Here is an 18259-nt window from a genome sequence, read left to right as displayed (position 1 = left end):
AGGAGCCTTTTGTAGTCCAATACGTGGGAAGCTGTTTTGCGTCATTAATAACGTTTAACGCGAATGCCCGAATGAGAGCCTCTAATTTGGAGCCTATCTCGTCAGTGCCCTGAGGGCCCCAGAGAGGAGATCGCGCATTGGCGTCCAGTGAGATGATTACTCTCTTCCCCCTTAGGGCACGAAGTGCCGATTCCAAGTGCCTAAAGTGCTCCTCTATTTCGTCGCTATACTGAAAATAGTGAGAGACAACGTAGAAGGAGGATCAACGCAGCCGGGTGCCTGCACTTCCGCACAGACGCAGTGCGGAGTGCTGACCTGCGAGATGAAAAGTAACGCGATGTTCGGATTGGTCACCGCTACCGCTGACCAGGGTCTTTCGTCGTAAGGGGCAGCTATCCTTGTTCCGCTGCCTAATCCTATGATTTCGTATCCTGTCCCGTGCCTTTGGACGTATGGGTCCTGCAAAAGCAGCACGTCTTGGCGCTTCTGATTAATCAATTCGCGGACTTCGCTTGTTACCGTTCTAAAACGCCCCTAAACTGGAGGAAGTGGATTTTCGATGATGCGCAATTTACCGGCGGGGGGAATTCTTAAACGAGATCGTGTTGTTGCCGCAGATTGATACGCAGGATTCGGCGAAGGTAACTCGCGGTGCCTATTTCGATATCCACGCTTATCGCGCGGATTAGAGGTTACGCTTGAGTCGTGTTCTTCAAGGGTTTCCGATGGAGAAACATCTACTTCTTCTGTCGCTTTCGATATTGGGGGTGAAACTGTGTTGACTTGCTCAATAATCGGTGGTAGGGGGTTATTCGCGTTACCTGAACCCTATTGTTACGGGGGTTGCGGTTATTTCTAGGAGCTGGTGGCATATGTTCTATTTTCGGGGAGGATTTCACAGATTACGTGCGAGCGTATACGCGCGTTCGCGGTTGCGTGGTAGTCGGTACGCACTCTAAATTCTGTTCGACCTGTCTCACCCGAACTGGAAGGACATATCGCGCCTATTCCTCTGTTCGCGACCGATGGAACATCAACAGCATGCGTTTGCGTGGCCTGAGAAAAAGGCCTCGACAAATTCCTATCGCACATTTCTAAAACGACTATAGCCTTTCGAAGACTGGCTACCACCTGATGCAGTCCGGGTTGTGCGGGGCAAGGAACGCAGCGGGGTATCGCACGGTGAGTGGCCTTGGATGACGTTCGCACACTTGATCGGCGTGTTATTGAGTTCCTATGCTGCCCTATGCCGGAAGTGCATCCGCTCATCACCTTCGGGGTCGCGCTAGTTGCAATAAGCAAAGCTATACGCGATCTTGTCACCACGCTAACCGCCTCTGGGAAAGCCTCCACCCGGAGATCCGAACGGGAGGTTAGTTTACCTCCGGAATATTTTTCCCCACGGACAACCATCATGGAAATTTTAGGAAGAAACTTCTTTATTAAAGCTAAGAAAAGAAGCTGCATGAAGAGAACTTGAAGCTGAAAGAGAAAGTGGAAAAAAATAGTGTGAAGGTATATTGTAAAGGGGGACACCCAAGGGTACCTACACCTATGCTGCCTCGCCCGTTAGGGCATACGCTACGGAACTACCTACAAACAGCAGCCACCACAACGAAGAGAACGGATTCGGAAAAACCCAAAACTCCTGCCGGCAGGCTGGTGTGAGCGGTTTAGCCACGACCATCATACTTGCAGCAACGAATCCCCACGTTGATGCCAGCCGTCCCCACGGGGAATCACGGGGAGGCCCACTCACAGTACCACGACCCTAGATACTCGTTCCGTAGGATAGGATGGGATTGGAAGGATGTAAGGTTTAGGGAAAAAGTTGGGTGGTGTATTGAAAAAAAAAAAAATAAAAAGGGGGATGCGCACGAGCTTCCCGACCCTGTCCTGTTCGAGGGTCGGTTTATCTGAGATGCTTACAGGCTCTCACCCCCATTACCGGGGCTCCGACGATCCCAGCTGAACAGGACTTACGAAACTAACAACCCTTGATTAGGAGGGTATCTTTACAAAACTCGGCGAAAAGGGAGAAGGCCTCAGCTGTGGAGGCAAGATGTCTCGCTGCTTCTGACCAGCTCCTTCCACCGAGAATTTCCTCCAGAGCCACTCCCTGGGGTTCGAACACCGGACAGTCCATGATGTGGTGCGAAACCGTGTCTTGTTCGCCACACTCGCAGGTTCCTTCTGGGATGACATTAAGTTCCTTCAGTTTGGCCTTAAACGCTCCATGTCCTGAAAGAAGCTGAGACGTGAAATGGTTAGTGGAGACGAACCGGGCACTCATCCTTTCCTTGATGTCCGGGAAGTATGCATAGGTGGTCCTTCCTTTCCTGGAAACCTCCCACCTGGCTTGCCAAATCCTGTAAATATCCTCATTAGCATTCCTGACTATCTCGCGTTTGTTCCTCGTACCTTCCAGTTGTCGCTAGTTCGGTGTTCCTATTTCTTCTGGCTTTGTATAACTTCCTACTTTTTGAGAGCTGAAGATCGATCGGGGGCTTCGCCGCTATGACGCAGAGGGATTCCGTCGCGGTTGTTCGATACGCCGAAGTAACCGAAATGAGAGTCGATCGCTGGGTCGCGCTTAGTTTCCTAAGATCTCCTTCATTGCAGAGATCCGACCAACTTCTGCCGCATACGTAACCGTAGGGGTAAAGACGCCTCGATAGATCGTCCGCAAGGCGTGGTGGCGGAGTCCCCATTCACTTGCCGCTAATCTACCTAGCTTCGCGAAGAGCGGTCCCACTTTGTCGCTAATGTACCGACAATGTGATGTGACCCCCAGCCCTTTGTCAAAGTCTACCCCGGGGTACCTAACGGAATTCTTGAACTTGATAGAGTTGTTCCCTATTTTGATGGTGCGCGGCCTGCTAGCTAAGTCTGTTTTCCTCGTCGTTTTACGCTTACGATTCGGGCGTAGCCCTCCCCTCCTACCTTCCTCTTCACCCAATCGCTCTTAAGAACTATCGCCTCGGTTTTCCGCTCGGAGATCGGCAGTTTCGCCGACGAGCACCATTCCGTGATGCTTTTAACCGCACGATTTCCCTTCTCCTCCAGTTCCTTCCCGGAGTCCCCGTCTAATATGACGAGTAAATCGTCCGCATAAGCGATCGAGTTGGCTTCCTATGAATCTTCGAGTGTCCGGAGAAGCTGGTCAATCTTGATGTTCCAGCAGAATGGGCCAAGGACCGATCCTTGAGGGCATCCTCTCGAAGCCTGTTTGGAAATCTCATGCTCCCCTAGAGCGATTTTAACCTTGCAGTCCGCGAAGTAGCTTGTCATTAAGTTAAAGACATTTCTCGGCAGTCTCGATCCCGGAGTGCCTTAAGAACTAAGGGCCATCAGACATTGTCGAAGGCTCCCGAGATGTCGAATAGCATTGCAATGACATATCTCCGTGAGGAGGCAGAAACGATACGGTGCATCTCTACTATAGCGTCCTCGGTGGAGCGACTCTGGACAAAACCAAATTGTTTGTCCGAAAGTTTTCCCGTAGCGAGGGATGTTTCGTTGAGGCGCAACTTAAGCAGCCTTTCTAGAACTTTCCCTATAATTGAGAGGAGACAAATGGGCCAATAGGATTTGGGGTCCTCCGCGTCCTTGTCCACACCTTTAAGAAGTGCTCTTAAGGAGCCCTTCTTCCAGATAGATGGGAATATGTCCCACTTGAGGCATCCATTAAAGAGGTCTACGAATTGGTATGGGATTACGGCAAATGCTCTCTTGAGCACGCATACCTCGATAAGATAGGGGCTCGGGGCCTTTCTGTTTCTAAGGGTTCCTACTACACGCTCGACCTCTTCCTTCGTGAAGAGAGGGGCATCCTCGGTTGCAGGGACGTTTCGGGAAGTACTGCGTACCGCGCGCTGTTCCGTCGTATCTTCGGACACACAGTCATCCGGCACATGCGTGTTGAGGAGGACTCTAGCCGTATTGCGATCGTACGTGGTTCTGTCACCCTCTCGCTTCAGGGCGTTTATCACTTTTTCTACGCGGAGTTTTCCCGCCTGCTGTTTATAAATGTAACCCCACCGGTCCGCGTTACACTGTTCCGTGACGAATTTCCGCCAGCTTTCTAGATTCGCTCATCGTACCGCCTTGCTATATTCCAGCAACGACGAACGATATTCGCGCATTAGCCTGTCACGTGCCTGGACATCTCTTTCCCTTTGGAGAACATGTCTTAACCAGAAGACCGCTTTCTTTTGTATAGTTAGCGCGGATGTCCACCTCGGGTTGGACTTTCAGTGAGTCTTCTTTCGGGGCATGGACTCAGAGCATGCGGTTTGTAGGAAACTGGTGAGTGCCTTGGCTCGTGTCTCTACATCTGAAGTCGATTCTAAGGTACTTCCCTCCAGCCTTGCCGCGGTGAGGAAGAGTAGGCGCTCAGCGAACAGGTCTCAATCGGCCCTCCTGGTGTTGAACCTTTTGTTCCCCGCGCTCCGAGCCCCTCCCCCCATTCTGACTCAGCCTTCGGGGGATATATCGCGAAATCGATCGAATTATGATCGCTGGACATCCATCCCGTTCTCACTTTCCATTGGCCTACGAGTCGGTTCATGGATTGTGACGATAGAATTACGTCGATGTAAAAGGAGCCTATTGTAGTCCAATACGTGGGAGGCTGTTTCCCGTCATTAATAACGTTTAACGCGAATTCACGAATGAGAGCCTCTAATTTGGAGCCTATCTCGTCAGTGCCTTGAGGGCCCCAAAGAGGAGATCGCGCATTGGCGTCCAGTGAGATGATTACTCTCTTCCCCCTTAAAGCACAAAGTACCGATTCCATGCCTAAGGTGCTCCTCGATTTCGTCGCTGTATTGAAATTAATGAGAGACGACATAGAAGAAGGAGCCGGGTGCCGCACAGACCCAGTGCGGTGTGCTGAGCTGCGATATAAATACCAATGCGATGTTCGGATTGGTCGCCGCTACCGCTGACCAAGGTCTTTCGTCGTAAGTGACAGCTTTCCTTTTTCCGCTACGTAATCCTATGATTTCGTATTCTATCCCGTGCTTTTGAACGTACGGCTTCTGCAAGAGCAGCACGTCTAGGCGCTTCTGATTAGTCATTTCGCGTATTTCACCTGTAACCGTAGTAGAACACCTCATGTTGAGCTGCAGAAGATGGATTTTCGAGGACACTCAATTATCCGGGTGGGGGGATTGGTGGAGGTCGTGTTGTTGCCGCAGATTGAGACGCAGGGTTCGGCGATGGTATTTGGCGGTACGTTAACTACGGGGTCAACGTCTATCGTGCAAGTGGTCTCAGGGGATACCTGTGAGTCGTGTTCCTCAAGGATTTCTGATGGGGCTAAGTTTACCTCTTTTGCAGCTTCCGATATTGGGGGTTAGACCGTGGTGACTTGCTTTCAATGATCGGTAATAGGGGTTTATTTCTTCGCGTTATTCTGGTCCTATTACTGCTGAAGTTACGGTTATCTCTAGGGGCTGGGGGCACATGTCCGTTTCCGGAAAGGATTGTGCAGATTGCATACGAGCGTATGCACGCGTTCGCGGTCGTGTGGTTATTTGTGCACACTGGATTCCGTTTGACCTGTCTTTTTCCCCGAACTGGAAGGACGTATCGCACCTAATCCGGTATTTGTTTGCGCGGCCTTAGAAGATGACCTATTGTATCTTTCTAACACAATTATAGCCTCTCGAAGACTGGCTATCACCTGAAGCAGTCCGGTTTTTGCGGGGCAAGGAACGCAGCTGTGGGTCGCGCGGTGAGTGTCCTTGGATGACGTTCGCACACCTGATCGGCTTGTTGCTGCGTTCCTACGCTGCCCTACGCTAGAAGTGCATCCGTACTTCGTCGGCTTCGGGGTCGCGCTATTGCATTAAGCGAAGTTATACCTGAACTTCTCCTGACCACGCTAACCGCCCCTGAGAAAGCCTCCACTCGGTGATCCGAACGGGAGGCTAATTTTCCTCCGGAATTTTTATCCCCAAGGATAACCATCTTGGAATATTTAAGAAGCAACTTCTTTATTGAAACTAAGAAAAGATATTGCAAGAAGAAAACTTGAAGCTGAATGAGAATGTGGAAAAAAAATAGTGTGAAGGTAGACAACCGTTGGGTGCTAGTACCTATGGGACCTCGCCCATTAGGGCATGCGCTACGAAATCACTTACAGACCAGCAGCCATCACAGCCAAGTGACTGGACTTAGAAAGAACTAAAACTTCTGTTTGCGAGGCAGGGTGAGCGGTTTGGCCACGACCAACATCCTCACAGCAGCCAATCACCACGCTGATGCCGGCCGTGTCCATGGGTAACCACAGGGAGGTCTACTATTTGTGTGACGATTCTTGACACTCGTTCCGTAGAATAGGATGGGAATTTTGGATTATTGGGTTTTTGGGATTGTGCGCTTTGTAGTTAGACAAAGAGAATAGGGAGATCCATGTGAGCGTCTCCGATCCTATTCTGTTCGGGAGTCAGTTTTCCTGAGAAGATTACAGAAACCCACCCTCAACACCAGAACTCCGACAATCCCAGCTGAACAGGATTCGTGAACTAATGGTTCTTAATGAGGAGGATTTCTCTATAAAATTCCGCGAAGAAGGAAATGGCTTCGGCCGTGGAGATAAGATTTCTCGCTCCTTTTGGCCTACTGCTTTAGTGGAAAATTTCTTTCAGAGCAAATCTCTGATGTTCGAAAACCGGATATTCTGTGATGTGATGCGAAACCGTATTATCTTCACCACACTTACATGTTCCATCCGTGACGAGATTCAGCGACGTTAGCTTTGCCTTGAAAGCTGCATTTCCTGAAAGAAATTGTGTTGAGAAATAGTTTGGAGAGACGAAACGGGCACCCATCCTTTTCTTGATGTCCAGGAAAAAAACAAGTGTCCTTCCTTTAAAGGAATTTTCCCACTGTTTTTTGGGATTTCCGCACCGAGTTGTTCTAATGACGCGCGCTTAAGCTTCATGTCTTCCAATTTTCGAATCGCTTTTTCAATGTTCCTGTTCTTCCTAAGGACTTATAATATCCTCTGTTTGTATAATTATAGATCAGTCGGGGTCTGCTTTGCTATGACGCATTGAGATTCCGTTGCGATTGTGCGATCTGCGGATGTGTCTGAGATAAGGCCGATCGTTGAGTCGTGCTCAACTTCTTGAGGTACACTTACGTGCAGAGATCATTCTGTTGCCGCGTACGTCACCGTAGGGGCAAACACTCCGCGATAAATTGCTCGGAGGTCGTAGTGACGAAGTCCCCATTCCCTAGCAGCTACTCTACCTAGCGTTGTTTAGAGTCTACCGACCTTGTTTTTTAGGTAACGGCACTGTGTCGTGACTCCCAAGCATTAGTCGAAATGTACCCCAAGACATCTTACGGAATTCCTAAATTTTATACTATCATTCTTTTTCTTTATGGCAGGAGGCCTGCTAGTCCGTTTTTTTTCGATGTCTTCCGTTTCTTATCCGGACGTTGTGATCCTCTTCTATCGATGGGTTTTCTTTTCACGCAATCGCTCTTAAAGATGATCGCTTCCGTCTTACGCTCGGAGATGGACAATTTCACGGTGGAGTACCATCCGGTGATGCTATCTACCATGCGATTCCCTTTCTCTTCGAGTTACTTTCTCGAATCTGCAGCTACAATAACGAGTTGATCGTCCGCGTACTCTATCGCGTTGACTTTTGAGGATTCCTCTAGTATCCTGAGATGCTGGTTGAACATGAGATTCCAGGAAGAAGGACCAAGAACTGATCCTTGAGGGCATCCTCTCGAGGCCTGCTTTGATATCTTATATCCTCCCAGAGCGATTTTGACCTTACAATCCGCGAAGTAGCTTGTCATATCCTTAAAGGCGTTTCTTGAACCGTTTCGATTTTTAAATGGCTTGAGGACTAGAAGCCAGCATACATTGTCGAGTGCTCCCGAGACAAAGAACAACAGCGCGACAAGATATCTCCGTGTGGAGGCAGAACAATTCGACGCATTTCCACGAATACATCTTCCGTTGAATGTCCCTGGACGATGCCAAACTGTTTGTCCGTAATTTTTCCCGTGAGGGAGGCGTGAGGGAGGTTTCGGTGAAGCGTATTTATCAGCCGTCTTTCCAAAACCTTTCCCATGACGGAGAGAAGACATATCGTTCGGTAATATTTGGGATCTTCCGCGTCTTTATTTTATCCCTTGAAGAGTGCTCTTAAGGAGTACTCTTTCCAAATAAAAGGGACGGTGATTCATCGGTAGTATTCGTTGAAGAGATCTACAAAATGAGCCGGGATAACAGTGAATGCTCTTTTGAGCTCACACTTCGATCAGATCCGACCCCGGGTCTTTACCGTTTTTAAGGGACCCTACGTCCTGCGCGACCTCTTCCTCCGTGAAGAGAAGGGCATCCGCTGTTTCGGGAGCGTTTCTCGAAATGTCTTGTATCGCCCGCTGTTCCGGTGTTTCTTCGGATATGCAGTCGTTCGGTACGTGCGTATTAACTCTTTCGTTGTGGAGTGCTCAGAAAAGAATTGCTCTCTCCGCAGCAAGTGCGATAGTTGAAGGTTGTTTTTGCGCGGATAACATGATACGCGAGTCGTTCCTAAAACGGTTTGCGGAGCCACTTTTGCTGGTCTTTTTCTTGAAGTGGCTGGCCGGCAAGCCGGCCAAACAATAATAATATTAATATGTACAATATTAGTAATTTCCAATAATTTTTTATAATCTTAAATAGTCTTTAGCAATCTTGAATTATCACTCCTTGAATAATAAAATTTGAAGCAGGGTTCTATACATAATCCCACGTTACACTCTTTACACTCGAATCGTGTTTCGGTTCGCTTTTTGTGGTTGCTGCAAATTACACATTTCCGGCGACCGTTTTACCAGATTCCTATAGGATTGATATATTTTGATGGATAATGTCCTGGAACTAGTTGTAAAAGATTATCTTTGGATTCTGTTTGGCCACCGCACTTATTGCTGTATACATTTTCATTTGGATAGTTTAGTAAAATTTCATGAATGAGACATAAATGAAATTTTGCAAATGTTATGTTCTTTATGGATATAATTTTGTAGAGTATGAAAGTATTATGAATGGAAAGGTTCAGCATGTGGAAATAGAATTTCCTAGACCACTTCAAAGTTGTACGAATAGTATTAATTAAATTTGTAAACTGCTCCCTTAACGCGGTTATAGTCTACAATAACAGTTGGTTTTAATATTTGTGTTCCTGTTACATTTTTTTTTGTTTCTATATACTCAGCAGAATGATAGCTTGATAACATTAACACTTCTCTTTTGTTCATCCATTTTAGCGCTAATAGTTTATCCGTAGACTGAAACGTAATTTCGCCTCTGGATAATTTATTGAGTATATTTAAATATTTTATATTTTATTTTCCTCACTGTTTTAAATGCATTTGTCTTATTATGATATAGGAGCGAAAATAATGCCGGGGTTGAGTACCAGTTAGTGATCAAAACATGATCTTTATTTAGATACAGTTCTATCAGCGTCATAACAATATTCCCTGATTTGCCAATATCTGCTAAATGATTGTCATTTATATCCGTGCGTGCTCTACAATGGACAATAAAATCTTCGATATATCCTGTATGACAGTTTCAAATTACATACGACTTAATATCAAATCTACTTCGTTTTGAAGGTATATACTGCTTGAAAAAACATCAATCTTTGAAAAGCAGCATACTTTCGTCGATGCATAAATGCTTGTACGGGTAAAATGCCCGCGAAAAAAAATTACGCTGTCTGTCGATGATGCTTTGTATATGTATTATCGCATCTGGTCTTGTCTCATTATTGTCGTGGAAGTGCAAAATTTGTAACAGGGCTATATATTTGTTTTTTTTTTTCATTATTCTTGGAATATTTTCCGTGCGTATTAATTCGTCAGTTGACCAATATTTTTCGTCTATTTATAATTTTTTTACTCTTGACAGTAACATCGACAGAACAAAAAATCGTTACATTTCGGTCACTATTGTATTTTTCCTAGACATCAATCGCGAGTGACTACTGCATATAGTTTTCATGGTATAATAATTATTGGATTCTCTCACATTATGTTCAAGCATAGTTCTGGAAAAGAAGTTGAGAATTTTCAATTATTGACGATTTATCGTTAATGTTTGTTTTAACTCCTGATAGAGTTTCATCAAAATCAAAAACATTCGGAATTAATTTCTGTGCGTTCCAAAGAAATTTTCGTGGATCGATGTCAGGTAATACTTTAACATTTTCGGAATAAGATTCCGAGCTACTTGACAGTATGCGTCTCCTGTAGTATGAGTATCGGCTTTTTACCTTTGTATTTAATTTCTCTAAGAATTGCAGAAAGGTTAGAATCCGATGATTCTTCTATATCATCGCAGATTATATTTGTCCGTTTGTCCATTATAAGGGCACAATCTGTGGATAAAATTATTTGATTATTCAAAAAAATCTTTGCACAAGAAGCGTGTGCAGCTAACGCGTCGAAGACAAACGAATTAATGGCCATTATTTTGCATTTATTAATAGCAAAAGATGCAAAACAAATGCACGGCGCCTATAGGCGCTGTTCGCTTAGGAGACGCGTCTGTAGTTGAGCGCATAAAGGCACTTTTCGCATTGGAAGGGTTAACCGTTGCCCTCCCTCTTGCAGCTGCAGATGTCTGTTGCCGTACATGACGACGAACAAGTCGTCGACGTATTCGATTGCCTCACAGTCTTCTTCCTCCAGTTCACTTATGACGACGTCGAAGACGACGTTCCAGAGGTTCGGTCCGAGAATCGATCTTTGCGGTCATACTCTCGAGACCGACTTGCCAACATTCCTGTATCGTCCGATTAACTTCACGTAACAGTTCGCGAAGTAATTGATGATGAGATGGAAAGCGTTGTGCGGGCATCGTAGCTTCAGTGCATTCATCACGCTGGGCCACCATAAATTATCGAACGCTTCTGAGATGTAGGTTATCTCGAGTACGTACTTCTACTCTCTTTCGTGGACGATCGAGCGGAGTTTCAGTATCCTGTCCTCCGTGGATTTCTCCTTCCGGAATCCGTACTGCCTATCAGATGTGATTTATTCCCTCGTGATCGTTTCTCGTAGACGAATTGCGATCAGCTTCTCGAGTATCTTCCCGAGTACTGAGAGCAGGTATATCAGCCGAAACGATTTCGCTCCGGATTCGTCCTTTTTCTGGATTTTAAGGAACGCTCCGATCAAACCCATTTTTCATGGTTTCGGGAAGAGGCTCCACCGAAGATAACCGTTCATTATGACAGTAACTTTACGAAGGAGGTATACGCAAGCTCTTTTCAGGACTTCCACCTAGATTCCATCCTGGCCCGATGCTTTCCGTTGCCCAGGCTGTTCATTGCGTGGGCGACCTGGATCTCCATGAAGACTTCGTAGTCCTCAGTGTCGGGTTCCTGACCCATGGCTTCACGATCGTTTTGCTGCCACTCGCAGGTGTCCACTTGGTCGTCGTCGGGTACGAACGCGTTTAGAAGGTCAAGCGCGGCTCTGTACTACGTTGGAGGTAGGTTGTCGCACTGTCGCAGTTGCATTAGCCATTGCATAGAAGGAACTGAAAGTCCTCCATCTTTAACATTGGCATGAAAATAAGAGGAAATTTTGTCTTAACGCGAAGAGGCTCTATTATGGTTTTAATGGCGGAAGTAACTATGACTCTCTTAAGTCATAGTTAGCAAGTAGTCGTCCCCTCTTTTCAGGTCCCGGAATCGACTGCCCTTCGAAGGAAATTCTCTTGAAGGTGGGTTGGCCAAGAACTGCCTCTGCGGAACCACGGTTCTGGAGGGATACCAGCCCCCTCAACCGCTTTCAGGCCAAAGTACAAGAAAAATAGCCTCGGATGGTTTTAATAATTTTGGAGAACTCTCTGGTTTTTCCGGCATGAGTAGTCCACCAACTTATTGGTGCGGAATGGACGGATATGACAGGACTTGGGATACAGCTAGGGGAAGAAGTATGCATGAACAACGAATGCATAAGAATTGATGGAAAATGATGGAAAAATTCTATCATCTCTGGAAACCAAGAAGGCGCCATGAAGTGACGAAGAATCTAGCCTCATCGCGAGGTAAGAAGTAAGATTGCTCCAAGTATGCGCCAAATTCTTGAATGTGGCTCTCATGCTGTATTTCCCAATCCGCACGCAAGAGGCCATTAAGAGTCAAAGACGCTACCAGCGTCATAAAGATCGAGTTCAGCATTACCTGGCAGAGCAGCGAAAGGGGACACATATGGAACCAGAGTTAAGCTTTGTTGTAACTGATGATCCAATAATTGACTTCATAAGGGCTATTATTGAGAAAATGATAAATGCAACCCGTTTATTGGTTCCGAATTTCGGGCTGGTAGGTTGGGGACGATTTATAAGAACATGTTAACATGGTCACAGGACGAGATAGCGGCAGAAGTGAACGCTTATCTCTTGGAGAAACTTCATCCGAGACCATGTAAGGCTGGCCAACGGCCGACTCGAGAAGTTAAGAACGGACAGACAAAGAGGCAAGTTCGTAGGGCAGAATATGTGATAACAGACAGGGCGTGTAGGGAAGGCCCATGCGAATGTCTTCGTGTTATCCTAAAAAGCGCATCCACCACTAACGCCCCAAGAGGTAATGGTCCTCTATTGGCGGGCCATCATGTCAAAATCAAGCAGCTTGTCTCCGTGGGTTCAGTTTGTTCCAACAAACGAAAAGAAAGCGCCACTGACACCAATCGAGCCAACCGAAATTTATCGGGCTTTGACGGACAATAATACAGCGCCAGGCCCTGATGGCCTAACTGCTAGACAGCTGAAAAAGATACCCATAAGAATTCTTGTGAGAATATTTAACTTATTGCTACTTGTAGGCAAAATGCCGAAATTTATCTTGGAATTTAAAACTACCTTGATACTTAAGAAAGAGGTTGCCTCCAACCTGGGGAACTTTCGATCAATTACGGTCTTATCGGTATTGACATGGATACACCACAAGATCTTTGCCAACAGGTTTGTCAAGAAAATTCGTTTGGAAAGGAGGAAATGGGCCTTCCTACCTTATGATGGAATGGCTCGGTGTAGTTTTGTTCTTGTCATGGTTCTCCGTTAATACCATTAGAACTTCAAGCCTCTATTTATAGCGTCGCTACACGTTGCGAATGCTTTAGACTCCGTGTCACATATAACAATCAGGGACACCTTAACATCGTATGGTTTCCAAAACATCTGACTAAATATATAGTCGATGTATATGAACGGAGCAGCACGATGCTTGCATGTGATGACTGGGACTCTGGTGAAATAAAACCAACGTGTAGGATTAAATGAGGGGACCCGCTCTCACCTATTATCTTTAACATGGAGTTGGACTGGCTCCTACATAGAATATCCAATGTAGTGGGGGCAGAGGTAGACAGAGTCTGGTATAACACACTTGCGTTTGCAGACGACCTCGGCTTCGTGGCTTCTACAACCCAGGGAGTCCAATTGACTCTGGATATAGTGAACGATTAAATGTGGTTTGGTTATAAATACAGGTAAATCGTTCACTTTGATAATTCGGAGTGTGCCACACATGAAGAAGACGGTGGTGGACGGGAGAGCCATGTTCACCTGTGCCAACCTTACTGTGTCAGTTGCCTACCTTACAAAGAGAAGACGAGTGGAAATATCTGGGCGTACCGTTCATGCAAGAAGTTAGATCAAAAGGACAGGAAATCGAGCTCCTTTAATGCGCGCTTCAAAAATTATCTAAATTTGAAGCCATTGATGCCACAACAGATGCTCTTCGCGCTAAGAGTGATGGTGCTACCAGGATTATATTATCTTTTGACCCTGGGTAACACCTCTCTCATCCGCGGTTTAGTTCGCCGTAGCGCCACTCCTGAACGGGACCTCCCGCTAAAATTGTGTACATTGCACGTAGATAATTTATTTTGATAGAAAAGGGATTTTTCTTTAAAACAATATACTTATAATATACATAAGATATAAACTTATTTAATGGATAAAAAAGTCTCATTAACAATTGAAAAAAGGGAATAAATAATATATAATATACAGTAATAAAATACAATATATAATACAATATATACAATAATAATACAATATATACAATAATAATACAATATATAATACAATATATACAATAATAATACAATATATAATACAATAATAACACAATATATAATATATAGTGATTAATAATTTAATTTCCTATGATATATTCTGAAACACGGATGCACGCACAACCCAACATCACATTCTTGGCATTGATATCCAGATTCTCGTCTCTTATCGTTCTTTGTACATACGACACACCTTGATCTTTTTTTCCCGTTAATTTCATAAGGAGAAGGAAAATGTCTTCCATTTAGTCGTGCTTAGTAATTGTTTCCGGGTCATATACAATGATTGCTTGATTGTTTATGGTATTTTTTCAAAATTTGGTCGATCAATTTTAATTGAAATTTTGCAATTGATAGTGTTTAACCCGTTTTTAATTTATATAAACAATATATGAGTTCCAAAGACACATGTCGATCATATGAAAAAATACTTATACCATTTCGTCGTTTTTCTTGTAGAATGTATGGTGCTGATGACCATGTCGGTCTTGTCCACAGCACCCATCAATTTACTGTATTCAAGTACACAAGATGGATTCTGTACGATATTTTGTGTACTGTACCGTTTTTTTACATCCGCAAATTCTGCCTTATGTACTGTAGAGATCATCCAAACTTCTTTCTTGTCCTGCCATTTCATGGCTAACATATTTTCTGCTGAGCGAAAGCACGCTTCACCTTTTTTCAATTTTTCGTCCATTTTCGGCATCCCTTTCCTTCTGTTTTTGACAGTGCCACACGCATTTGTATAATTTTTGTGCAAGACATCAAATAATGCGGGACTTGTATACCAGTTGTCCACATGAAGAGTGTGGCCTTTACCCAGATATGGCTCTAGGAAGGACATTACAATGCTTTCCGATTTGCCATAATCTTTATTTTCAAGCCTTATAATGGTATCACCCCCCCCCCCCCTCGTATAAACAATAAAATCTTGGATATAACCTGTCTTGCAGTCGCACAGAACAAACGATTTTATGCCGAATCTATTTTTTTTGATGGGATAAACTGTATGAAAGACAGTCTGCCTTTGTATAGTAGCAGACTCTCATTGATACATAAGTTAGAATAAGGGTAGAAGACGTTCGAAAATGCTGCTCGTAACTCATCAATGATTTTTCGGACTTTACGTAATCGATCGGAACTGGATGCTTGATCATCACTGAAGTATAACATTCGTAGAAGTAAGAAGTACCGATCTCTGCTCATTATATCGCTAAAAATATCGCTTCTCAATAACTTATCTCGGCTCCAGTGTTCTGCCAATGATAGCCTTTTGTTGCGGGTCATCAAAAAACATATTGCAATAATGCAGTATAGTTCACTTAGATCTGCACCAGCTATTATTTCATTATTGTTTTTCTTTTCTTACCAATAGCTATTCGTTTTTTCAACAATGTACTCCATTAATTCTTCACCCACAAATAATTGGAAATAGTCTATAATTTTCCACGAGCTTCTTATCCCTGATTGTATTCCCGAATTCTGTGGATTGAAATGGTGAACTTTGGTTTCGAATTTTGCCGATGTCCATACTATATTTGATACAGCCGCATTTTCCACACGATTCTCTTCGATTTTCTCAGACTCTGAGGTACTTAATACATTCAGGCGTCTTTTTTTGCGAGGAACTATTTGTGAATCGCTTTCATTGCTGCTATCCGAATCAATTTTTAATCTATCCAAGTTGAACATCAGTTGCAATTCTCTTCTTGATGCCATTTTGTGAAGGGTAAAACCTAAGCACTTTATTGAAATGAAAAGTAACTTATAATACTTGTAAGAAGTGAGGACATTTTTAGACCGCAGGCGGACGTACCAATACAAAACTTCGCTGAAATTCTTTATTCTAAAGTTTGTAGTATTTTCGATTCTCTATTACTTTATAACACGTAACACAATAGTAATGAAAAAACGCAGGTAGAACAAATATAATTTGAATGGTGCGTCGTTTATTCGTTTCGTCAAAAGATTTACACATCAATCACAAGGGGCGCTGCTATCCAAAAACTAGATCGCGATTTTACCAGCATGTTGGATATATCCGGCGTTCGTCTCTAGAGGGCGATCATGTGAATGGATATATCCGTCGTTCGGAGCGAAAGGGTTAATAATTATATATACATTTATTATTACATAAATTTTATAATTATATTTATTAATAATCGTATATGCAAAAGATACTAGTGAGGATGCTTGCTTCGATACCTGAAAGCAACGCGACTACGATACTAAGATAAAAATCGTATGGTCGGTGGTCTCTCATGAACACATGTTATTTCCGAAACCAGAAGAAAACAAAGACCTTCAAACTTTGAAAGTTTCCGACTAATCGAGGGAAAGTTATGCGAGTGCCTTTCAAACCGATACGATCGTCGGACTTTGAAATATTTCTACTAGTCGAGGGAAAGGTATGCTAGTGCCTTTTGAACCAATGCGATTGTCGGACTTTGAAACTTTTGCATTGAAAACTTATGCAAATGGGAGTTTATCTTGCGCACAGGGAGACTTGTTTAATCCAGGCAATACAGTTTATCACTCAGGTCTCTTTCATATTAAAGGAGTCTACGTTTCCCCATTCTGGACAAGATATGCGTTTCGCTTTATTCGTTCTGTTTGAGTACTTAATATTGGACGAATCGTGCATTTTGGTCGTATCGAGCTTTTTGGACCACCCATGGATTTTGGCCGAATCGTGCAAGCTGACCGGGATTCTCCCCTATATATACCGATTAAGCGGCTGAGTGGTCGGTGACTCTGGACGAAATACACGTCGTCTTATGGAAACAATCTTGCGATTGAATTGCCGAAACGTTTCCCGTCGAAAAACATAATTAATCGATTTTCTATATTCTTCTGGACTTCTATTTACCTTTTTTAAATTATCCGTGATTAAAATTTGTACCATTATGTCGTTTTCGTCGATGAATTGTATAAAATATTTGTTTTCGTAAATTAGTAAATTTTTAACATTAAACGCGTATCGTATCGACGAAGGAACGTTAAATAAAGCCTATCCATCGATTTGTTTCGAAAAATTTACAAAACTGCATTTTTTATCCATTTGTTAATTAACACGTTCACGCCCTGGCCAATTTTCATTTGTTTTGCTATGAGGCGGCGCTCGAATTAATATCGCGCTTCATCTGGTGGCGCGTGATTATTGCCTGTTCACCCTGGCATTGCAAGGGTCAGCCAACACTTTGCTTGAAATGTTTTAATAAATTACACAAAAAACAATAAATAATGAAGTTATAAATAAAACAGTATCAGATTTTATTATTTTTACCGTATTTGTGTTTTTTTTTTATAATACTGTATTATTATGTTAATGTTATTGAACAAAACTTATGTTTCTGATATATTATTAATTATAATTATTATTAAAAATAAATGTTTTTAATGAATAGATGTTAAATTTTCATTATTTTAATTTTTAGTGTCTAATAGTCTAATAATTCAGAACACAATGGAATGCGTACCGCCGATGACCCGCGCCATCCGATGAGACAATCTATTGCGGGTCACCGGTGGCCCGCGCCGCCCGATGGGATAGTTTAGTGCGGGCCACCGGTGGCCCGCGTCGAAGTGAACGTGTTAAGGCGAACAACGAAAACTTTGTTTATATCACGATATCGTTCATTGTCACGTCAGCGCCTGACGACGTGGATGAACTTATTATCCACGGTAAAGACTATTTGAATCAGGAATAAAATCTCGATAACTTCACTATTTTCAATATTACTTCCACGATTATTGTCGTAATAGTAACGACTATTGTCGGTAACTACTTAGTATGTAATCTCTTAATTGATAAAAATTTATTATCGATAAATTTATCATTGGTATCCACGTGATATTACCATCAATAAATCTATTTCATAAGATTACTATTGATCACATTGTCTTTTGGAACTCTATTACACATTTGTTGTCATACGAGTTAAAGAATAATAATAATTGAATTTAATAATATAAAGTTAATTATTATGATTAGGTAAAAATATAAAGGAAACTATTATTTCATAATTTTATGTTAAACAATTAATAAGTAAATATGTTATTTTATTGTTAAATAATCATTATTATTATTCGTCTATAAAAGGAATTATATTATTGAATAATTATTGAAAAATTA

The 18259-nt window shown here is 43.2% G+C and overlaps 1 protein-coding gene across 1 annotated transcript; it reads left to right on the top strand.

Moving 5' to 3' along the window:
• Positions 1-3168: 3168 nt before the first annotated feature.
• Positions 3169-17404, top strand: LOC118450400 (uncharacterized). Its single transcript, XM_085664507.1, has 2 exons — positions 3169-11524; positions 11718-17404. The coding sequence occupies exon 2, from the start codon at positions 12389-12391 to the stop codon at positions 12767-12769; it is 381 nt and encodes a 126-aa protein (XP_085520633.1). The 5' UTR covers positions 3169-11524; positions 11718-12388; the 3' UTR covers positions 12770-17404.
• The last annotated feature ends 855 nt before the right edge of the window (positions 17405-18259 follow it).

The sequence above is a fragment of the Vespa mandarinia genome, unplaced genomic scaffold (assembly GCF_050613455.1).
Source record: "Vespa mandarinia isolate Hongniang unplaced genomic scaffold, ASM5061345v1 scaffold_61, whole genome shotgun sequence".
Classification (NCBI taxonomy): Eukaryota; Metazoa; Arthropoda; class Insecta; order Hymenoptera; family Vespidae; genus Vespa; species Vespa mandarinia.
The sequence above is the reverse complement of the archived record's forward strand: the minus strand, read 5'-3'. Positions and strand labels throughout refer to the sequence as shown.

Coding starts and splice junctions, on each gene's coding strand:
- LOC118450400 (XM_085664507.1), top strand. CDS start 12,389: ATGTTAACATGGTCACAGGACGAGATAGCGGCAGAAGTGAACGCTTAT.